The 23,089-nt window shown below is 54.8% G+C and overlaps 1 protein-coding gene across 2 annotated transcripts; it reads left to right on the top strand.

Moving 5' to 3' along the window:
• The first annotated feature begins 1,842 nt into the window (after positions 1–1,842).
• PDLIM4 (PDZ and LIM domain 4) lies at positions 1,843–16,704 on the top strand. Of its 2 annotated transcripts, XM_066341457.1 has the most exons (7): positions 1,852–2,111; positions 6,782–6,933; positions 10,821–10,902; positions 15,285–15,463; positions 15,664–15,827; positions 16,137–16,254; positions 16,378–16,704. In XM_066341457.1, exons 1-7 carry the CDS (start codon positions 2,019–2,021, stop codon positions 16,580–16,582), a joined length of 993 nt encoding a protein of 330 aa, XP_066197554.1. In that variant the 5' UTR covers positions 1,852–2,018; the 3' UTR covers positions 16,583–16,704. The 2 variants fall into 2 exon arrangements, with proteins under 2 accessions (XP_066197555.1, XP_066197554.1); XM_066341458.1 differs by lacking the exon at positions 16,137–16,254 and having other exon boundaries at positions 1,843–2,111; positions 16,378–16,581.
• Positions 16,705–23,089: the final 6,385 nt, after the last annotated feature.

The raw sequence follows: 23,089 nt of genomic DNA, 5'->3' as shown, positions 1-23,089 counted from the left end.
CCCTAATGTCCTCAAGTACAGATGTGGGGTATGACTGGAACAGACCCTGGAACTGCCCCAGAAACTGCAGAATGAAATTGGGAAGCTCCCGTACCAGATTCTAGGAGAGCCACTCCACTCCCACTGCCCTCCATCTCTGCTCTGTAAGAGAAACCTTCCGAGATGGACTGAACTGTCCAGATGCTGAAGGGCTAGGAAAGTCATACTCAGGAGGACCACTCCAGGAAGGGGGTGATATACTCCCCCAAATGGAAGTAATCAAGAAGACAAAGGATTTTGGGGGTGAGGGTGGCAGTCCCTGGGAGTATGGAACATGAGAAAGAAGCAATGAGTAGAGCTGTTTTGGGAATCCACTAGGCTAGGGGATGCCTTGGGGAGGACTCTTGAGGCCCCTCTCCCACCCAGCAGAGGCCTGTATCATCTGTATTCACTATGGCTCTCGGAGTCCAAATGAGGCGTCTCTGACCACCCAACCATACTGTACACCTAGTCCTGAGACAATCAGTGATGGGGGATGGTGCTCACTCTCCAAGTCCCTCAGTGAGATCCAAGTCCTAGGGAGCCTCTGACATCCAGAGACCATCCAGAGACCAACTCTCCTGGTGGTGTCTTACTCTGTCCATGTGGCCCCAGCAACCTGCTCCACCTCACAGCATTGAGTGCCAAATGGCTGATGCTCTATGGGTATGGACACCCCCATACACACAACTCACATTTCTCCACAAGTTCAACAGACAGCAGGATGCCATCTTCCAGAGAGACATCCTCGTTCCATGCCAGAGTGCCTCCCCTTCCTTGCACTACCTTAGGTTTACGTGTCTCAAGCAGCTATTCACCTTGGGGGTGTCAGAGACTTATAGACACATGTCACCCCACAGCCTGTTAGCTTCCTGAGGACAGAGCCCTTACCAGAACTTGGCCAAGAGGGGACATGGGGTTGTCAAGAATAGCTAAAGTAGGGACCTCCTCAGGGTCTGGAGAGGCAAACACTGCCGCTCTGATGTAGCCAAAGTGTCCAGGAGAGCCAGGGGGTGCTATGCGGCACCCTGACACCTGCAAAGGCTGTTGTTCATGGACGTTCCTGGAGTACAGTGGTTGAGAGTGGAGAGAAGACCAGGACGGGTCCCACGTGAAGGGCTGCTCACAATTCTTCTCCCCTCAGGCACTTCACTCCCCTCCTTGTGGCACGCTGCTACCCCAGTCTCCCTAGAATCGAGGGTGACTGGGCCTAGATGCTTCTTTTCCCGGGAGCCTGGGGAAACAAAGCTCCTTGCAAAGAAGGAGGGGAGAGGACTGTGCAGAAGGCCTGAGTGTCCTGGGGAAGCAGTGATGCCTGGAAGGACAAGCCAGGGCACCTTACTTCTAAACTCTGTCAGGGGCTACCTCTTCCATCCAGATAGCTTCCTGGCCTCCAGAAAAGGTTGAGCGCCTTTCTGTTCCCACCCTCGGACCTGGCAATGCGGGCTGTCATGATGGGTCTGTGTCCCTGACCCAGGCCTGTTCAGATCCAGGGCTCCCCAACGGTGCTCACTCGCCCACCGAGAGGTGGGGGCGCAAGTTTGTCTGAAAGAACTTTGAGGTTTCTGAGCAAGGCGCGGCCCCATCCCCCATCTGCCCCCCCTCCCCTTCCAAAGCCCTCCCCAGTCGGGCACCGCCCCGTAGGAGCGACTGACTTCAAAGAGCATGTGTCCCAGCTTCCGCGCCGGGCTCGGGTCCACGGCCCGCAGAGCGCAAGCCGGGGCAGGATCCCGGTCGTCGGGGCCGTCCCAGTCGGAGAACCCAGAGAGGTTGCGAAGCGGCTGGCAGCCGAGGCTGAGGGGCGGGTTCTCAGAGCCCCTGAAGTGGGAGGGTCGGGACCGCCACGGGGCCAATCCGGCAGCGCGGGGAGCGGAGGCGGGGGCCTAGCGGAGGGGGGTCCGGACCCGGCAGGCCGGGGGCGGGGCGCGGCGTCCAGGCGGCGGCGGCGGCGGCGGCGTCTCCTCCTCAGTGTCCGGCTGCGGCTGCGGCTCCGGCCCGCGATGCCCCACTCCGTGACCCTGCGCGGCCCTTCGCCCTGGGGCTTCCGCCTCGTGGGCGGCCGGGACTTCAGCACGCCCCTCACCATCTCCCGGGTAAGTCCGGTGGCCACGGGGCGGCGGGGAAGTCCTGGATCTGAGACCTGGTCCGCTCGATCCACCCGGGACCGGGGTCCCCGACGTTACTGGGCTCGAAGGCTAAGGGTTGACCTGGGTGACCCACAGAATGTTGAAGAGGCTTTCAGGCTGGGCAGTGTCTGCCCAGCCCCACTTTCCTCCCTCCCATTGGGCCTGCCTGCCCTGTCCTTGGAGGGACACCCCAAGAGTTCACACAGCAGCCTCCCTACTGGCCTCATTTGGGGGGAGTCACTGCAGGCCAGAGAAGGACCGCAGTCATGGGCCAGGGGTCTGGACAGATCTCTAGAAGCCCAGAAACACTGCCTAGATCTTCCTAATCTGAAGATTTGGAGCAAAATATAGTAATTGAGAATCCCTTGCCCTATCAAGGGCCAGTGCCAGCAGAGCTGGGGTCCTTTCTGAATCTGAAAAGAGAAAGATCCATCCACTTATCCACTCTGGTTTTGGTCAGTTTCTCATCAATGACCTCAGTCGACCTAAGGGAAAGTAGCCAGGAGGAATCTTTGGTTTACAGGGGAAGGAAACTTGATTATAAGTTTGTGAGACCTCTCCCCACAAAGCCAGGGGCCAGGATAGCCTCAACCCAGTTCCTCAAGATTCCAGGACCATGAACTGCCCCAGGCTTAGGACAGAGGAGGAAGAGAAGGGGACAGAACATTCGGCCATGGCTAATCTGACAACAGAGAAGCAGAAAAGACTCGGGCCCTGTAAGAGGGGATCACCATTTCTGGGTAAGAGGGGATCCTGGCCAGCCTTGGGGTCCCATAGTTTGAATAGCCAGATGAGGGGATTTAGACTTGGCCCCTGAGGGTCCAAGCCCAGGAGATAGAAGAAGAGAGAACCCAGGCCCTGCCCTTGGGAGCACCCAGTCTGGAGGAAAGAGAGGGGGGAACCTGGGAACATCTGAGAGCCATCCTTTGCTCCCGCACAGCTGCTTTGGTCATTCGGGGGGCCTGTGTCAGGGAAACTGAACCACCTTCCCCTATCTCTCACCATGGGGGCTAGACCAAGCTGGCTGGACTGTCAGACACTTCTTTCCAGTTCTTGGGAGAGGGGTCGGCACCCTGTGGAACATGGAATAATGGAATCCCATTTCTGGGAGCCAGGGTGACAGGCAAGCCCAGCTGTCCTGGGAGGCTTCCCACATCTGCCCTCACCCCATACTACCAGGTCCCTGGGGCTGAGTGAGGTAGGCCTTCAACTCATCGGGAGCCTTTCATCTCCCACTTTCCTGAGGGAGCCCTACTGGCGGGGCCGGGGGGAGGGGGGTGAGCATCTGTGTCTGTCTGTGTGTGTCACGCTGTGTGTCCGCAGAGGCAGGCTGATGGGGGCACCAGGCCAGCTGGTGGGCCAGGCACCCTGGGCGTGAGGCCGCTGACAGGCTCAGTGGCGGCGGCTGATGGCCACAGGCAGCAGAGAGCAGAGACATCTGTTGCCCACGCGGCTGCCTGTCCGTGGAGGAAAGGCCTCCACACGTCACAGTGGTGGCGGCAGCAGCGGCCTTGTTTGGAGCTGACAGTGATGCAGGCCCCTGGCAAGCAGTCAGGCTGGGAGGTGGTTTGCCTGGAAGAAGCCCCTTTGTCCCCCAAATTCACATGGCAATAGCTCAGGTCTGAGGAGCCAGGATGGCTGAGCCTGGGTTTGGGTGGGATCTGGGGAGATTTACGGGGCTGGGGAGGCACAGGCCACAGCTTGCCCAGCAGATACCTCAAGGGCAGGTCTGCAGACACTGGGGATGAGTGGGAGTGTCCTCACTCAGGAGTTTAAGACCCTACCCTCCCATACTTCCAGGGCCTACCCCACCCCGTAGGGACAGCCACACAGGGAGGAGGCTGGCTGCCTGGCAGAGCTGGGACCTTGCAATCTTAGCCCATAAAGCTTCCACAAACATTGTCCAGGGCTCCTTCCCCACAGACTATAGTGATTGCTGGCTTCAGCGTATCTACAGCGTTCCGGGCCAGTTCCCCAGCAACTGGTGTCTGGAAAGAGCACCACTCTGTGCCCAGCCTGCCATGGGAACTTTCTGCTGAGAGAGAGTCCTCACAGCAGCTGCTAGAAGTAAGAACTCCCTCTCACCTTACTTTATACATGGGGACACTAGGCTCAGAAAGGCTAAGGTTATATACCCAGAGAAGCAGGACAGGGACAGGAATCCAGGCCCTTCTGGAGCTAGCTGCCACTGTATGGAATACTATGACACCTGATTCTCAGGGGCCCAGCCCACCACGGCGTCTAGGCTGGGCAGAGTGGAGTAGCAGCTGGGGGTGTAGTAGTGGCTACAGGTGAGGGGGCTGGTTCATGCCTCAGCTTCCCAGCTTACTCACTGCTCCCCTCTCTCTTCCATCTGTCTGTTTATCCTGCACTCAGCAGCCAGAGGGATTGGCTTGAATTCACCCTGTCCTGACTTCCCTACTTAGAACCCTTCATGGTTCCCACCCACCTAGGAGAAATGCTAGCTTCTCACTTGGGCCTATGAGGTCAGTTGGTCTGGCCCCTTCTCCTTCTCTGACTTTATCTCTTCCACTCTCTCCTAATGATGCTTCCTTCAGTCACAAGCCTGATTTTACTCTCTCTCCCAGATGAGCCATTATGCATGCTGATCCTCCCACCTAGAACACTCTCTCTCCCCTGCCTCCCTTTTTTCAGAAAAGCACACAGTAGTTATGAGCACAGGACTTGGAATCAGTTGACCTGGATTGAAATCCTAATTCCTATCTATCAATCGAGTGTCCCATTGTACTTCTCTGGGCCTTGATTATCTCATTTAGCAAATGGGCTTGCCTTCAGGATTAATGAGACAATGCATGGAAAGTCAGTTGGGAGAGTCACCATTTCCTGGACCCGTGCCCTCTCTGACCAGAACTCTCCGGACTAGTGGAGCTGGCAGGAGTTTCAGCTACCTCTGCTTTCAGAACACCCCCCCCTCCCCCCCCCCCCCCCCCCCCCCCGCCCACAGGGGCCTGAATGCGCCCTTGTGCTGACTGAGTCAGCCTGCAGCTCTTGGGCCTCCTGAGAAAGACTCCTCAGCGTGAGGACTGGGCTGAGGTGCCCCTCCCCTAAGCCCCTTTCTTTGTCTGTACATAGGGGTAACAAGGCCTGTCTCACCAGGTGCTTGAGAGGTTGCCACGAGCTAGTTATGGGTAAAGCACTGAGCCCAGGCCATGTCACAGAGCAGGTGTCCATGAAGGAGAGGGGGCCTGGAGCAGGGCCCTGAGGGGAGGGTGGGATGGAGCCAAGTAGGTGTCTCTCCCAGGAGGACAAGCCTGTGCAGGTACCCAGGCCCTAGGAGTAAATATTAATGGTGGCAGGTGACTGCGGGTGTCATGCTCCAGAACATTCCTCCAGGCAGCCTATTTCAGGGCAAGTCAGCCCGGGCAGTGCCCATACCAGGACCTCAGCCAAATTTCTGCCAGCACCTTAGCTTTGTCCACTCACTACTGAGCACTAGCTAAGCTGAACCTGGCTGAGTTTCCAGAAGCTTCCACCCACCAGTATGAACAGGGTGACTGGCAGCCCTTGAGCCACAGATGGCCACTGCTGGAGAGACTGGCTAAGAACGAGGGAGCCTAACATTCATTTCCAAAGGCTGTGCCAGGACCGGGGACAGGTGCAGGGTTTCCTGGGCTGCCCACTCAGACCTCCCTGTGAGCCAATGCTCAGCCGCAAGTTGCTTTCATCAGAGGGCCAGCATTGTAAGAGGCTCCAGCTGTGGACACTACTTGACCCTCTGGGGTCAGTAGTGACACTGGGGTGGCCTGTGTGAGTGCCTGTCCTACAGAGGAAGTGGAGGTGAAATTGTGACCGAGGAATGCAGGCTGACAACTGGAAGTAGATGGCCCTGGACGTGCCTGGAAGGTGCTGACCAGACCTAGAGTGAGGCACTGATGATGTTAAGGGAACAGAGTAGTACAGGGGATGCACAGGGTACTGTGAGACCCCGACGAGAGGCTCCCAGGGGAACCACCTCTGCTGAGACCTGGAAGATAAGGAGTAAGCTGGTAATTAGGATTTGGGGGTCAAAGGAAAGAATGCTCAGGCAGAGAGAACAGCATCTGCAGAAATGGGAAGGTGAGCAAGATCTGGTGTCCGTGAGCACCCCCTGGACATTCAGATGATCTAGATAGAACGTGGGTGGGTAGAAGTGAATATGGGTTGAGGATGAGAGGAAACAGGCAGGGAGCCAAGGTCACTAGCGTTTGAATGTCAGTCAAGGGGCTGTTAGGTGATCTGACTGAGTGGGGCTCTGTCTATGCAGGCTGTCTGTGACATGTCCATGCTTTGTATGTATCAATATATAGGAGCACAAGTATCCCTGTGTGTCCCTAGCATATCCTAGGGTACATATGCAGGCTGCAGGAGTAACATCCCACTTGTCCTAGCGCAGAGGAGCCCTTCTCATATGTCCTCACATGCCACCAGGCCTTTGGGTGCTGGAGTGGGGTCTTTAGAGCAGAGGCTGCAGCAAGGCCACATGAGAACTCAGCCAGTGTCTTGACTTGCCCACCCACAGCTCATGTTGGCAGCAAGAACATCCTGACTTGGTTCTGAGGTTGAAAGGGGTCTTGGCAAAGCCTGCAGCAAGGCCACATAGTGACCAATGCTCAGCCATCTGGCTTGTCCACCCACAGGTCCATGCTGGCAGCAAGGCTGCACTGGCTGCCCTATGCCCTGGAGACCTGATCCAAGCCATCAATGGTGAGAGCACGGAGCTCATGACACACCTGGAAGCACAGAATCGCATCAAGGGCTGCCACGACCACCTGACGCTCTCTGTGAGCAGGTAGGCACAGGGCAGGCTGCACCATGACAGTGGGGAAGGGGCGAGTCAAGGGGAGGATAAGTTAAGGTGGCAGGCATCCGGATGAGCTGGGCCTCATAGCCTTAGCTCCCAGGCACTTCAGTCCTAAGGAATAACACTTTCACGGGGGCCTGGCAGGCACCAGATATGGGGGTGGCTTAAGAAGGGAAGAAGACCCCTTTGAACTCAGGGCTGCGAGTGTGTTTGAGGACTTACGGCAGGGGGGTAAGCAGCCCAAAACCAGGGCTGAAATAAGACTGTCTGGAGGGATGACTTCAGTTCTTTCCCCAACCCTCGGTGACCAGCTTGATGACAATTTCAGAAAAGTTTCTTGTCCAACACCTTGTTTAACCTGCAAACTAACTTGATAAAATAAAACCTAATATAGTCCCCATTCTACAGATGAGACAACTGAGGCTCAGAAAGATTCAAGAGTGCTTAAAATCACACAACAGGGGAGTTGGGAAGAAAATTTAGCTTCAGGTCTTTCTTACTTCCAAAAGATTCCACTCTTTCTGCTTGGCTGCTGGCCATTCCTCCCAGCCCCATAGGTACTGTGCCTCAGCTGTCCCTACTATGGCCCATGCCTCTGCCCTGGTTACATTTGGATGCCAGGGACTATGTAATGTTATGCAGCCCATCATGAAGAGGAGGACTAGGAGTCACCAAGCCCCATGTTTGCCCTACAGGTGATCTAGGATGGACAGTCCACCTGGGGCATTCCCAGCCTTGTTCAGGTGCTTGGTCTTTGCTCAGCTCTGATGGCAGTCGGCTGGGTTGTGGCTATGTGGGATCTCCCTAACCCCCTGTCTTGCCTGGATCCAGAGAATTCAGACATAACTTCTGAGCTCTACCATGTTCAGTGCTAACAGGGACTTTCCTCAACCCCCTGTGGACATGTGTGGGAGAAGCCTTCCCAAACCACAATGCAGCTAACCATACTTTAGAGATGGCAGGGAGGGGGAGTGAGCCTTCAGTTTGGAGTCATTTAACATGGTGGGAAGGCTTCTGAAGCAGCCCCCATTTGTGTCTGGCCCAGGTCTGGGTCCAGATTGGGTCAGGGCCCCTACCAGTGCTCTGGGTGCTAAGTGGTTCCAGCTATAAGTCCAAACCTTGTGTACTACACCTGGTGCATAGTGAAGAGGCTCCAGCCTGGGAGTTCAGCAGAGCTGGTCCTCATCCGGACTCCAGGATCTTAGGTACCCCAGATGACCTCTGTGAGCTTGGGTTTCCATAAAGCAGGATCACATTCCTCACCCTCTCCCAGACTGAGGTACAGGCTGGCTTGGGGAAACATCAGCACTGCTCTGCCCACAAGTGGCCTCTGAGGCCACCCCTCTTGTCTGGGTTCCTGGGCCCTGACTCAGACCTGGCCTCCACTCTCATGGCTGAATAAGGGAAGCCCTGGTGGTTTGGGGGCTGAGGGTGGAGGGGTGTTGGGGAAGGCTTACAGACCTAAGAGGCTCCCAGTGATGTTAGGACAGGGTGGTGGGAGGGGCAGGGTGGAGGGCTCCCTCCCTTCCTTCCTTCCTTCCTTGCCTGGTCATTTGTTCCAAGCCCGGCATGGATGGAGCCAGGGGGCCTCTGACCTGTTCCGCTGTGGGTGTTTCAGCCCCCAGATGCTGCCCGGCCATGGAGCAGGTGCGCACACATTCTGTGCTGTCACAGTCCCATTCCAGCTCCGCACTTGGAAATGGCTGTCCTCCAGCAAGTCATCTCATCTCAGCCCTTAGTTTCCTCAGCTTCCAAGTGGGAACGGTCTTGTGATCCCGGGATTCAGTGGGTCAATTGAGTGGATCAGTTTTTTCACCTGGGAAAAAACTGGTTTGCAGGTTAAACAAGGTGTTGGACAAGAAACTTTTCTGAAATTGTCATCAAGCTGGTCACCGAGGGTTGGGGAAAGAACTGAAGTCATCCCTCCAGACAGTCTTATTTCAGCCCTGGTTTTGGGCTGCTTACCCCCCTGCCATAAGTCCCCAAACACACTCGCAGCCCTGAGTTCAAAGGGGCCTTCTTCCCTTCTTAAGCCACCCCCATATCTGGCGCCTGCCAGGCCCCCGTGAAAGTGTTACTCCTTAGGACTGGAGTGCCTGGAGTCTGGTCCTCCAGGCTCCTATCTCCATTTACCACACATGCAGATTCTGGGGGATCAGACACAGGGCCTACGTTGACCCTCTGGGCTATCATCTTTTCTCCTGGGCCGTTCTCACCTGCAAGGCCCCCGACTCTTCTCTCTATCCTGCCAGGACTTATGCTATGCTTGGGCTCTGAGGACCCCTCAACATGGGCTCTACCCAGACCAGCTTCCCTACCTGGCCACTTGTGTACAGAAGGCTTTAGCCTCTGCACACTTCTCCATAGGATGAAAAGTGGAATGAAGGCCCAGCTTTCCTGCTATGCTTATTTTGTCTAAAACTCAAAGCCAGGTGTCCAACAATTCAAGCTAACCCACACTTGCTGAGCATGATCTGTAGGTCCAGGACTTTCCCAGCGTCAGCTCCAACCCTGGGGCCTCTGGTAGGGCCTCTGTGCCCCATTATGTGCCCATTTTGCACAGCCACCCTTTGCTGTCATTTTGCTTAAAGATGGCCGAGGGAGCCACCTGTAAGCAGCCTGAAGTGAAGGCCTGGAGATGCATGCCGACACATGAATAAGCCTTTCATTCTCATCTGATACCTTGAACACCCATATGGCTCTAGAGACTGTGCCCTCTGACCTTCAAACCTCAGACCTGTCCTCTTTGAGGCAGAACTTTTGGGAAGTTTACACCAAAAAGCCACACAAGATGTCCTAGGTTTATCCTGGCGGAGTTCCCAGTGGGTGGAAGCCACAGTGAGAGCTGTGAGTGGGGCAGTTGCTGGTAGCCTGGTTGAGAGTCCTGGAGCCAAATGCCAGTAGTCATGGTGTTGCCTTGGGCAGGCCTCCAGAGGCTGTGGGGGAGAGAGGCAGCCTGCAGGGGGCAAGGAATGGGCAAAGGTGAGGAAGTGCAGACGGGTGTGGACCACAGGTGTAGACGGAGTGTTAAAACCCTCTGCTGAGTAGAGGAGAGAGGTAGGGTTGAGCCTCTGGCCCAGTGATGTGACCTCAAGAAACCCCAGGAGGCCCTTTGGGGTAGAGTGAGGATATTATTCCTCCGTGGTCTAAGCAGCCTCTTTTCACACCCACTGGCCAGTCTTAAGTCCGTGCAGCCTCCTGGCCTGCCTTCCCATGGGGCTACTGAGTAGCAGGACTGGGCCCCAGGCCTGTAGCCTCTCAGCCAGTCTGCCCTGCTTATGTCAGGTTTATGATGTTTTTCTCCCTCCTGAGTGGTGTTTGGTTTTTGGTTTCTATGGTGAAGCAGGAATTTCCTAATGGCCTGTTTCCCATCTGGGCTGGGCAGACATTGGTGATGACTCTGCGGCATCAGCAGGAGGGAGGCACACCCCTCTGACCCTCCATCTCACCTCCCCCAGAGCCCCTGGATGCCTGACTCCCAGACCCAGCCAGAGACTGTGGACAGAAGGGGGCTGCATGGATGAGCTCCTAGCTGATTGGTGTGTGGGGCCTGGCTCACCCTGCTGTGAGGTGGCCCTCTTTCTGCTGAGTTTATGTAGGCCACAGAGAAGGTAGAAGAGTAGAGAAGCTGCACCTCCCTCTCTAGGCATCAGACCAGAGACGGATGGAGCAGCTGGTAGGGAAGGGACACACAGCCTCATCTCAGGTGGGTGGCACAGAGTCATGTCTCTTTGCTACAACAGCCACTACTCTGGTGCAGGGGAAAGCACTGGGGTGATGTCCTTCTCTATACAGGAAGCTAGGCCTGGTTCTGGGTGGCTCTGGGCCCAGGCATAGTGAGCAGATATATCTGACCATCCTAATTCCTGCCACAGGCCTGAAGGCAGGAGCTGGACCAGTGCTGCAGAGGACAGCAAGGCTCAGGCACACAGGATCCACATCGATCCTGAGGCCCAGGTATGTAAGACTCAGAGCAAGCCCAGGGCAGAGGGTCCAGACCTGATCCAAAGGTTTAAATGCATTGGATGTTGTCACCAAGGCTCTTGGATGCCCAGGCTAGATTGAAGCAGGTTTTTCTGGGGCATGCCCACACCCCATGCCATGCTCCCCCAGTTAATGTGCACCTGTTAGGGGCTCTGTTTGTACTCCAGGCAATCCTGGACTCTGAGACTAAGGTTTCTATGGTTGGGAGGGACTGCGCCAGGCCTTGAATCAGGGCTACCACCCACTGAATGGGTTTCACTCTGGTGCTCAGTGATGCTAGACCAGGAGGAAGTCATCAGGCTTGGGGGCAGAGTAGGGGGCCACCTCGGGCTGTGGAGTGACTTCAGGCAATGGGGCACTGTTCTATTTCATCCTAGCCTGGGATATCCCCTGGCTGGAGCCAACCTCAGGCCACAGGGTTAACCTTAGCATGTAAGGCATGTTGTTGCCCTATTTAAGGCTGAAGTTCTCTCCTGGTCATCCTATGATGTACCTGGCAGATCTCAGGCTAGAGGCCTACCTACTCAGTCACCTCTTCATATCTGATAAGAGTCAGCTATGGGGCTGTCCTCAAGGAGAGTGAGGCCTCTTTTGCCATGGCCTTGAAGGACAGGCAGTTGACAAGTTTGGGGAATCCAGAGTCAGCTCAGTATCTCTGTGCCACATAGTTTGGGCGAGGTAGAGGTTGGACTGGCGTGTGATGGAGCCAGAACCATGAACCCCAGCATGTGGGGCCATAGCCTCCTGTTCCTGCTGTGTCCACTCTTGCCATAGAGGCTTCGCTGTATCAGAGGAAAGGATCTGTTGTGGTCTCTCCCTCACCATCTATATCCGTCCCCATCTTCCTCTGACATTTTTCTCTACCTTGCCTTTGCTGGCATCCCTGAGGCCAGATGCTTACCACATGCCAGCGAGTGCCTGTTTTGGAAGGGGAAAAATATTTAGCAGTTCTGGGATGGCAGAAGCCAGGAGTCTAAGAAGTCCTCATGTCTCTATGAAGGGATAAAGGAGGGCTTCCTGGAGGAGAGGGTATCCAAGCCAAGAGCTGAAGGCAGAAGAATAAGGCAGGAAAAAGCATGGAAAAAGGAAGTGTGCCAGGAAGCATATACAAAGACCCAAAGGTGTGTGTGTACACTATAGGTTCAGAGGAAAGAAAGGCCCCAGGGGGTGGAAGGGGAGAGGTGAGGGGTAAGATGATGGGGCAGGGTCACAAAGAGGCTCTTGGTTTCCTCTATCCAGGACCTCAGCTGTTCATGCAGAGACTCGTGGCCACACGTGTGTTTCAGAAGCTTGCTCTGGTAGTTCCACAAACCTGAGGCCTGTGGGGGGGGGGACACATAGACAAATCAGCCACATTTGACATGGGCTAGGGAGAGGAGAGCAGCATAGCACAAGCCCCCAGCTCATGTGTGAGGCTCGTGCCAGGATGGATAGGACATAGGGGCCCAAGCTTGCTCTGTTTGGTCTCCAGGAGAGACTCAGGGCCAGTGGACCTGGGGGGCTGAGGGCTGTGGAGCAACACCCCCTTCCCCCACACTTTCCCGCACTAACCTCTTCTAGGACCAGACTCCTAAGGCTGGAAGCAAAGCGATTTCCCATAAGAAACAGGGCAGCCCCTCAGCTGCTGCCTGCCTTTTGTACTTAAAAAGCCATGAGCTCCATGGGTGGCGCAAGAAACACCCTCACGGAGCCCCTGCAGGGCTGTATCCTCAGTAACACAGACACAGGGCCCATTGTCCCACACTGTTCCCACCCTCTGCCTGCAAGGGGGTGGAGGGTGGGCCCAGCTGGAGCCATCAGGGAGGAGAAAACCACAGTTGGCCCTAAGACCAGCATAAGATACCCTGGCATGCAACCCCACGCGGAATACGACTGGGCCAGCAGGAGCTTCAGGCCCACCTTCCATGTAGGGTTATAGGAGATTTTCCTCTCTGACCTCACGTGGGAACACAGGAGGCACTCGACACAACCCACGGTAGAGGAAGAATGGTGATAAGGAAGGGTTTCCGGGAGGGTGGCATTTAAGCTCGGAACCAGGTGATGGGTTAAGACAAGCCAGTGGAGTAGGCAGCCCTTGCACACTTGGCTTGTTCTCTCCAGACTAGCGGAGAGCTGGAACCTGGCTTCTGGAACATGCCATCTATTCATCTGGACTCAGCACCCACCACCATCCAAGCTGAGTGTCCTGCATTCTGCCCACAGTCATGTGGGAGCTGATGAGCACAGAGTCAGTAAGCCCCATGTGCTCACTGACACAGCTAAGGCTTCTACAGCCAAATCAGCAGCTAGCAGGTACTCAGAGTGCGAGCACGAGGTACCAGGTGCACCCCACACAGAGAGCGAAATCCAGGAATGGGGCTCAGCAATGCCCACGATGGCTATTTATCCAACTAGCATTTGCTATGTGGCAGGCATGGTGCTAAGTGCTTCGTATGCAACTGTCTCACAAGGAACTTATGTTACAGAGATCATCACATGTGCCGTCTCACAGGTGAAGAAACAGGTTCAAAGGTGAAGTGACTTGCTCAGTTAATAAGGGATAGAGCTGGGACTCAAATCAAGACTGAGGTCACCATGTGTGCCCTAACCACAGTTCAGGCCTAGAGAGGCTGCTGCATGGGTGGTTGTGGGAGGGGCTGTGGCTCTGAAGATCCTGCAAAAGACTCACACTCTGCTGGGTGGTAAGGGCCTCCTTCTTCCAGGTCCCTCTCGACTTCCCCTTCCTGTTGAAGCCCTCTTGGTAAGGGACCCAACCCTGCCCCAATGGCCCATCTGGTCCCCATTAGAGAGGCCAGGCCAGCATCACCTGCCTGCTTGCCCCCCCCCCACACACACACACACACAGGAGTGCTCGGGTTTCACTGGAGCTCTTATTGGGCCCAGTGAGGATAAGGGTTCTCCTGCTGTTGTTGCCTCCTTGATGGGGGCCCACCTGGGCAGTGAGAGACCCTCTCCTTTGTCTGCTGGGGTGGGGGATGTGATGCTATCACCCCCATTTAGCTGCTGGTCCACCCATTCATTACCCAAGCCCTATCCAGCTCAGAGCCTGCAGAAAGCAAGGGCAGGGGGACAAAACCCTGTAGGCCCAACTGTGCCCCAGGGCTGGAGGCAACCTGAGTGCAAGCCAGGCTCATTCCCCCTAAGTTAGGTGTCCTTTCCTCCCCACCTAGTGTCCCTGTCTACACTGTAGAGCAAAGGGGAAAAGGGGAAGTTTAGCTGTCACCTTCCAGGCTATGCTGAGACCATCTTCATGGCCTGGACAATTGGACCCACCCCACAATCAGGCCGCTCTGGCCACCAACCTCATTCCAGCCAGAGAAGTCACCATGGTCATCCCCAGGGTGACCAACACTGGCTCCAAGCATATATGTAAATGTGTATGTATGTGTGACTGGGTTATGTAGGTGAATTGGCTGCTGTGTGTTGTCTTCATGCATGTGTATGTCTGTAAACATACTTGTGCATGCCTGTGTTTACATTGCTATGGACATGTGCCACAGGTGGGGAAGCACAGCTCTGGACTCCACAGGGACAGAGATCCCCAGTCCCCTTTCAGACCCACACCCACCAAGATACTCCTCTTCTTGCAGGCTGAGGAAACATATATAGGCACCCCTCCCCAAAATGTTTCAGCCATGGGCATCAGACCGACCATGGGGTAGTGGACTGGGGAGCTTTCACCCCTGGCCCTGCCTCTGCCCCTCACCTGCTATGCCTACAGAAGGCCACCATTTAGGCCTGGAAAGCAGGAAATGGGAGCAGAGGTACAAGCCAAGAGGGGGCTGATCTTCCAATGACACACTTGAACCTCAGCTTCCCCCCCACCACCACCAAAGGTCCTTGGGCACACAATGATGGATGACCCTTTCTGGCTGCAGGATAAGAGTTCCTTTTTTGCTGTTAGCCATGGACCCATCCAGCCCCCAGGACAGTTCTGGCAGGTAGGAAGGTTTGGCACCAGGATCACCTCTATAAGGAAACCACACACTCTGCTCCAACCATGCTGTCCTTAAAGTGCCCCTGCCCCAACACCATCTCTCATGGGCACTGGTGGGCAGAGCCATCACAGGGCTCGGGAGCCAGGGCTGTCTCGGGCATCCAGATTTTTGCAACTGACTTTCCCCGGGCCTTTCTCATGGTAGGGGATGGCCGTGCTGAACCAAGCCCAAGGCTTAGCCCTTCTGCACCAACCTCCTCCCTGGCTGGGCACCATCACTCAGAGATGCCAGAGCAGGGGTAGCTAGCCAGCACCCAAGAAGGCCTGACATAGCAGGGTAGGGGGAAGGTGTACTAAGCATGGCCAGAGCCCCTACCCCAGAGGGTCTCCCAGTACCTCAGGCCTCTCTTTCTCATAGGATGGCAGTCCAACAACCAGCAGGCGGCCCTCAGCCACAGGGATTGGCCCAGAAGATGGCAGGTCAGGCCTGGGATCTTCATATGGGCAGTCACCTCGCCTCCCAGTCCACAATGGCAGCAGCAGTGCGGCCACCTTACTGGCCCAGATGAGCACCCTGCATGTGTCTCCACCCCACAGGTAGTACCAGAAACGTGGTACTTATCCCATCTTAAACCCTGATCCCTCAAGTCTCATCAGGTCCCATCCTGACCCTGACACTTGATCCTTGCGTCTCAGCTTCTTGTATTGTGACCCATGAAACTTGCACCAGACCCCTGAGTGGGCAGAGTGAAGGCTGGTCCTGTAACCTTGTCACCTCCTGCATTTCTTTGGCCCAGCACTGACCCAGCCAGAGGCCTTCCACAGAGCCGCGACTGCGTAATGGACATGGGATCTGAGGTGTACCGGATGCTTCGGGAGCCCACCGAGCCCTCGGCTGCTGAACCCAAGCAGTCAGGCTCCTTCCGCTACTTGCAGGGCATGCTGGAGGCTAGCGAGGGTGGTAAGACGCCTGCCCCCTTCCCCACCTGCTTTTCCACTCCTGGAGGGTCCTGGGGCCATCCACCTTCCTACTCCCAGCTCATCGCAAACCCACCTCTTGCCTCCCAGCGATCTGCCCCGCCCTTGTATCCTAGACATGGAACCACACCCCTCGCTGCGCCATCCGGGTCGAGGCCCCTTGTCCCACACCCTCCAAACCCTCGCCCCAGTCTGAGTGCTGGTGTTCCCAGAAGCTGGGCTCAACCGCACACCTCGCAGAAGTGAAGTTTTCCCCTCTTTGACCCCCGCCCATCCCTGCTCCGGCTTTCAGGGGAGCGGCCCGGGCCTAGCAGCCCCCGGAACTTCAAGCCCATGGCCAGCAAGCTGGGAGCCCCGCTGAGTGGCCTGCAGGGGTTGCCCGAGTGCACGCGCTGCGGCCATGGCATCGTGTGAGTACCGGTCCCTGCCTTTCCCACCTTGACCCCAGTTCTCCCCTAACACTCCCGACGTCCTGGACCAGGCGTGCTCGCGAATCTGTCACTGAACACTGTCCTCTGCCGGTCTCCCATCAGGGGCACCATCGTCAAAGCACGGGACAAGCTGTACCACACCGAGTGCTTCATGTGCAGTGACTGCGGGCTAAACCTCAAGCAGCGGGGCTACTTCTTTCTGGACGAGCGTCTGTACTGCGAGAACCACGCCAAGGCGCGGGTAAAGCCACCTGAGGGCTATGACGTGGTGGCGGTGTACCCCAATGCCAAGGTGGAACTCGTCTGAGCTGCCCCCGGAACCCACCTCCCTCCTAGCCTCTGCTTCTTTTAATACCCCGCGCGGCCCGTGTAAATATGTGTTTGCCCCCTGCCTCTCTAATAAACTCTCTCTGCTGGGTCTCAACCACATACCTCAGTGCCTTGGCCTGTCTCCCTCCAGAGCAGGCTATAGCTCCAGAATGCTACCTCTGTTCAGATTCCAAGCAAACCCTGGGCACTGGGTGCGATGGAAAGCAAGACAGGCATAGTGAGTCAAAGAAAGCCACAGCCTGGGTTGATGGAAGACGTGAATCACAAGGCGTAGCTATATTCAAAGGGAGGTGAGGTCTGGGGTGCTGTGAGGCACATCACGCCAAGGGGTCTGACCTCGGTGGAGTCAGAGATGTCAGCTGAGAACTAAGAGGTGAAAAGGGAAGAGCTGTATAGAGTGAGGAACTGTGGTGCAAATGTGTGGCAAGCGTGAGCACAGCCAGAAGGGCTCCATCTGGCCACCAGAACGAGCGTGGGCAGCCCCTAGCAGCCACAGGTAGGAATGGCCCGCGGAGAGATCTCTCGGGACCATGTTGGCGATATCTGTCTACCTGCGCTGAATTCTCCCTTCTGGTGTTTTTCCCCTTTTTCTTTCCCCTTGCCCGCTGTCACCACCAGGGGGCGCGCTTAGTGCGGATGTGTGGGGCTGAGGCGCGGACCGCAGAGAGAGAATAGGAAGTTTTTATTAGAAAGGACACTCGCTAAGGGCCGCACCCTTAAAGATGCTCAGTCTTCAAAGCTGAGAAGTAAACTCCACCGAAGTGTGGAGCAGCCTCGAGCTTTTGACGGCATGCACGCCGCTACAGACTCGCACTTTTTAAAAATATTAATGTTGCCAGAGCTGGTGAACTATGAACGCTCCTGGATTCCGGGTCATGTGCAATTCCCCTCTCGTTAGCTTACACCGGACTGAAGCAGCCTCGTTTATTTGGTCCCGGTTTATTTAGTGAGCCCGAATAATATACGTTCGTGCTATTGTCCATTTTGTACTATTGCAAACCACAAAAGACATTAATTCACGCTCTCCCCATCAGCACACAACAGTACTCATTTCCTCACTTGCCAACAGGACATTATCATTTCCCCCCACTTTTGACAGTCTAAGTAAAACGCGATATGTAGTTGCTTTAAGATGCATTTCTCTGATTACCAGTGATGAGCATTCACTCAACAATATATTGTGTTTGTTGGTAGACACTGAGTGAACCGGGAACAGAATGGTCTTCCCAAGAGTTCTTGTGTGAAATGCTCCAAACCTTTCACTCTTTTTTTCTAAGGGTTATTTAACTTTATTACAGGTAGGAACTATTCATATTTTGGTAAGAATCTTTGTTACTCTCACTGATCTATTTTCCTATTCCTGTGACAATATCACATTGGCTTAATTACTACCGTTTTAGAGTTTAATATGCCAGTCTCTCCTTCTTGTCCTTCCTTTACAAACATTTAAAGGCTATCCTTGCACATCTTTCAATTGTCAAAGAGTTAGATTTAGTATGTCAGGCTCTGGAAAAACAAGCAAACAAACCTCTGAACTGTGACTGGGGTTGCCCTGAATCCAGAGACTCACTTGCTAATAACTGGCGACGAGTCCTTTCTTCCCGGGGAATACTGTGACCTGTGCTTACTGTCTCATTTATTCAGGTGCCGGGTACGCATTCTCGTAAATGTGTATTTCCGTTTTCTCCTTGTAGATCTTGTGTTCCCGCTTTGATTTGTTCCTAGGATTCCTTCCAAAAGCTCCTCCCGCCGCCCCCTCCCCTCCCCGAGGGAGTACAGAACAGGGTATTGGGCAAGTGCTCCTAGGAAGTGAGGTAAGAAGAGGGGACAGGAGCCCCAGGTCCTGGTCCTGAGGAGGACCGCGTCCCGCCGGAACTTCGCCTGGTTTTGCTCCTAGGAACTAGAGTATGCAGCGAGGCCCCGCCCCAGCGCCGGGCGCGCACGCGCGCGCACAAACGCACGCACGCACACTGACTAACCACCACCGCGCACCCTGGCGGCCGCACGCGAAGAGTCTGCCCCGTCCCCTCACCCCTTTCGTGCCTGCAGACATGGTCCAAGCCGTTCAGGGTCACAGACAGGAATGGAGGGATAATGGGCAGTCAGGGAAGCCATTAGGTGCAGGAAACGGGTGGAAACTCTCAGACTCAAACCCCACTTCACCCACCGCTCCACTCTCACCTGCTGCTTTAGATCCACAGCCACTGGTGCTCCCGTTTATCCCGGAACACAGTCACCCCTCACCCCACAGGGACTACCACCCAAATTGAGGAGTCCTTGAGCTTCCTTGGCACCATCAGCACCCCCAAAACCAACAGTTCTACCTTCACAGGGCTGCAGCAACCAGAGCAGCCCTTGCCTACACAGGCATCCTGGCAAAGGCTAGGGAGACAGGAGCTAAAAGGACTGGCGCCTGGAGCAGCCAGGCTGATTTGTCCTCTCCCTGTGTTCACGACCCAGCCTCTGCCCAGTGCTCCAAACCCCTTTTCTGCCCAGGGGCCCTGATTGAGCCCAAATATGGTGGATATGAAGATCTTGGGACAGGGTCCCATTGGGACAATAAATATCACTGTGACCCAGCATCCTGGTTCTGGGATGAGACAGGAGGAAAGACAGATCCAAAATCCCCAACTCAGAGTCCCCCAGCCTACCTGGCCCAGGCTGAACTCTCATTATTGTCCCCAAACCTGCCCCTCTCTCAGGTCCTCACCTCTGGAGCCTTCAAACCAGAGACTTGGACATCCTCTACAGCCAGGGGTCCCCAAACTTTTCACACAGGGGCCAGTTCACTGTCCCTCAGACCGTTGGAGGGCCACCACATACAGTGCTCCTCTCACTGACCACCAATGAAAGGGTACCCCTTCTGGAAGTAGGGGGGGAAATAAATGGCCTCAGGGGGCTGCGTGTGGCCCGCGGGCCGTAGTTTGGGGATGCTTGCCAACCATCCCATCCTAACTATCTATCACTCTGGGGTTCTGCCTCCTAAGCACTTCTGGGGCCCATTTCAGGGCAGCTGGAGAATTGGAGGATTCTCTCCCTTGCTTCATGGATCCCTCCATAGCCCCAGGGCACTGACGACAGTCCCCAATTCATCAGTTATGGGCCTAGCATTTGAAACCTCTCTGAACTCAGGGTTGCTGACTTCTTGGTCTCACTTCCTCTAATGCACCAGACAGTTCACCATTCTTTTCATTTACCTCAGACCTTCTCTCAAGCTCAAAATGCCTTTTTTATTTCTTCTCCATCCAGCAAACTCCTACTCACTTGTCAAGACCCATCTCCATTGTTCTCTTACCTACAGCAAAGCCTTGGCCTGCCCATCCCCAGGCAGTTACTAGTTCCCATCCACATACCCTCCACTCCATCCCCTCCATCCCTGTTATCAGCTTGGACAAAGCCTGGCCAAGACCTACCTCCATCTTGCCCAAGCCCCAGGCCCCAGGCCCATCACTGAGAGGTGCAGGAGCCCTGGGATCAGCGCGCGCGCGCACACACACACACACACACACACACACACACACCCCTCTCTCCTTGCCTCCCACCACCTTCTTTCTCACTTCGCTCTCCTGGTTTCAGCGGGCATACTGCCTAAACCCTTAAGGGGCAGTAAGGCCTTGAGGGCAACTGCCTCCCACAGGCATCCTCAACCTCAACTCAATCATTCAAGTAATTAATTACTAAGAATCTACAATGTTCCAGGTATTGTGCTACCTACTAGGAAAACATTTTGAACAAACATATAAGTACAATTACAAGCAGTGCCCTAAAGGAAATAAATAGGCCATCATGGAAGAGAATAAATGATCCCTTCACAGATACAGTGACATTTGAGCGAAGACCTGAGGTGGTGAGGAAGCCTCTGTGCAGTCCAGGCAGAAGGAGTAGGAAATACTAAGGCCTTGGGTAGAGCAGGGAGAGGAGGAGGCATGTGTTTGTTCATCCTAAGAACAGTGAAGAAATGGCTGCAGTGGTGTAAGTGAGGTGGCTCGGAGTAGTAGATGAGGTCAGAACAATGTGGGGACAGAAAGGCTGACCATGTTAACCTAGTAAGCCACAGGAAGGACTTTGGATTTTACTCTGAGATGAAAAGACAGAGGAGTGGCATGACCTGGACTTTTATGTTTTAACCAGGATTGCTCGGGGTGCTGTATGGTGAATAGACTGTAAGGGGCAAAGGTGGAAGCAGGGGACCAGTTAGTAGGCATGACTGCATTCATCCCTCACTAATCCCTAACTAGCCCACTTTCCTCGGCTTCCAGAGCTCCAGCCCCAGTCCAGGCTCCAGGCCTGTCTGGGTGCTGTAATAGCCTCCTGCCTCTCCTCCCTGTCATATGTCTGGCCCCTCAGTCCCATTTCCACACACCAGCAAAGGGAGCTTTTTAACATGCAATTCTGATTATGTCACTCCTGTCTATTAAAACTCCTGGCTCTCCATTGCTCTCAGGACAAAGTCTAAATCCCCAGTCCCCTCCCACAGGCCCCATGACATGCAGCCCCTGCTGACCTCTGCTGACAGCCTTGTCTCAGGTCCCAATTGCAAATCACACTGACTTGCAAGTTCAGCTTTATCAAGCTCTCTTCCAGATACTTGCAGCCTATCTTCCAAGGAGCCTTAAATGAAAGCTAAGTCCTTCCTTTTAGTTCTCTCTGTTACATCTTTTTGCCCCACCTTCCTCTTTGAGAACCAAGAAAAAGAGTGAGGGCAGGAGAGGCTAGAGGCTACTTCATGCCAGCCCTCCTCCCTTCCTGGCCAGAGACCCAGCCCCTCTAGGGGTCCCAGTATTCTGGCCCTGTGCTCACAGCTGTGAACAGCCAAGTTGGGGAGGAGGGCTTGTGAGCTGCACTGTGAGGCCCGGATCCTTGGCTACCTGCCTGCCCAGAGAATCCCTCCGCCCCCCTGGGGAGCGCCAGGCCTGCTCCTCCACCTCTGGGTCTCCCTGCCCAGCTCACCTGCACTCCAGCTCCATTCTGGACAGCTTGTTCTTACCCAAGATAACGGCTTCTTATCCTCGGGTCCCTGACTCTTCACAACTCTTAGTAATTTCTTGATTTACCATTTTCCCACACAATCTTCCTCAGGATCCCAAATGTAGGTAGAAGTTTAAAAAGGATTGAGGGTAATAAAGGAGTCTCTCTAACAAGCAAGGACTGTCCTCCCATGCCCCAACTACCACAGGTGGGAAACTATTTGGATACTTACAGAAACCAAATTTCATCTTTGCTCCTGTTTGACACGGACCACTTGTGGCTGAAATCCCAGAAAAGGCCTCCAGAGACCTTACCTGTGCCTGGGGTGGCCTCAGCCATGAGGGCTCAGAAACCCTACTGACCAGCCCTGTGAGCAGGTCTGTCTCCCCAGTCAGACCCAGTTTTAGCCAAGCTCAGAGGTCTAAGCACACTCAGCAGCCTGTTCACCAACAGAAGCAGCAGTGGCCTGACACTTGGCGGCTCTCCAGGGCATTCGTGGACATTTCCATGGGAAGCCGGAGCAAAGGAAGGGACACAGGTTGGATAGTAACGATAACAGGAACTGATGTGTCCCAGGCATTCATCTCTAAGTCTTGGTGAACTAATATTACTGATATTAATCCTCACATCAACCTGAGAAAATACAATTATTATCCCCATTTCATGGATGAGCTTAGAAAGGTTGAAAAACTTGCCAAAGTCACACACTGGTTAGCTAATCTCGATGGCAGGGGCACCCAGGGCCACCTCAAATAGTGTCTTCCCTGGAGAACATTGCTTGTTCTACCAATGGTCCGGTGACTCTGATCAGGCCACTTCTGAAGGGTGCTAACCTGTGTCTGCTCGGCAAGGTCCCCAGAACAGGCCAGAGTGCAGCCCCTCACACGGGGCTGGGCTCTCAGTCCTCTATGGGGAATGCAGTGGGAGAAGTTGGGCTGAGTCAAGATGACCCTTGAAGCTTAGGGTCAGAGTATAGACAAGTCTGGTGCCCACAATACCTGATCATAAACTCTAGCATACATGAACACACCCCCATGTCTGCTTGACTTATTCCTGAGGTCAGGTCAGAATCTCTGCTAAATAACTATTCTAGCTGCTCACTAGTTCCTCTGGTTTCTGGAGCTGCTGAGATGGTGAGGTAGAGATAGAGATGATTACAGATAGAGATGAGATGATAGAGATAGAAACAGAGATAGAGATAAGATAGAAATAGAGGCCCTGGCTGGTTGGCTCAGTGGTAGAGCGTCGGCCTGGCATGCAGGAGTCCCAGATTCGATTCCCGGCCAGGGCACACAGGAGAAGCGCCCATTTGCTTCTCCACCCCTCCCCCTCTCCTTCCTCTCTGTCTCTCTCTTCCCCTCCCGCAGCTAAGGCTCCATTGGAGCAAAGTTGGCCCCGGGCACTGAGGATGGCTCCATGGCCTCTGCCTCAGGTGCTAGAATGGCTCTGGTTGCAACAGAGCGACGCCCCAGATGGGCAGAGCATCGCCCCCTGGTGGGCGTGCTGGGTGGATCCC

Source organism: Saccopteryx leptura, chromosome 6 (genome assembly GCF_036850995.1).
Source record: "Saccopteryx leptura isolate mSacLep1 chromosome 6, mSacLep1_pri_phased_curated, whole genome shotgun sequence".
In the NCBI taxonomy this organism is placed as follows: domain Eukaryota; kingdom Metazoa; phylum Chordata; class Mammalia; order Chiroptera; family Emballonuridae; genus Saccopteryx; species Saccopteryx leptura.
This window is presented reverse-complemented; position numbering and strand designations above follow the sequence as displayed.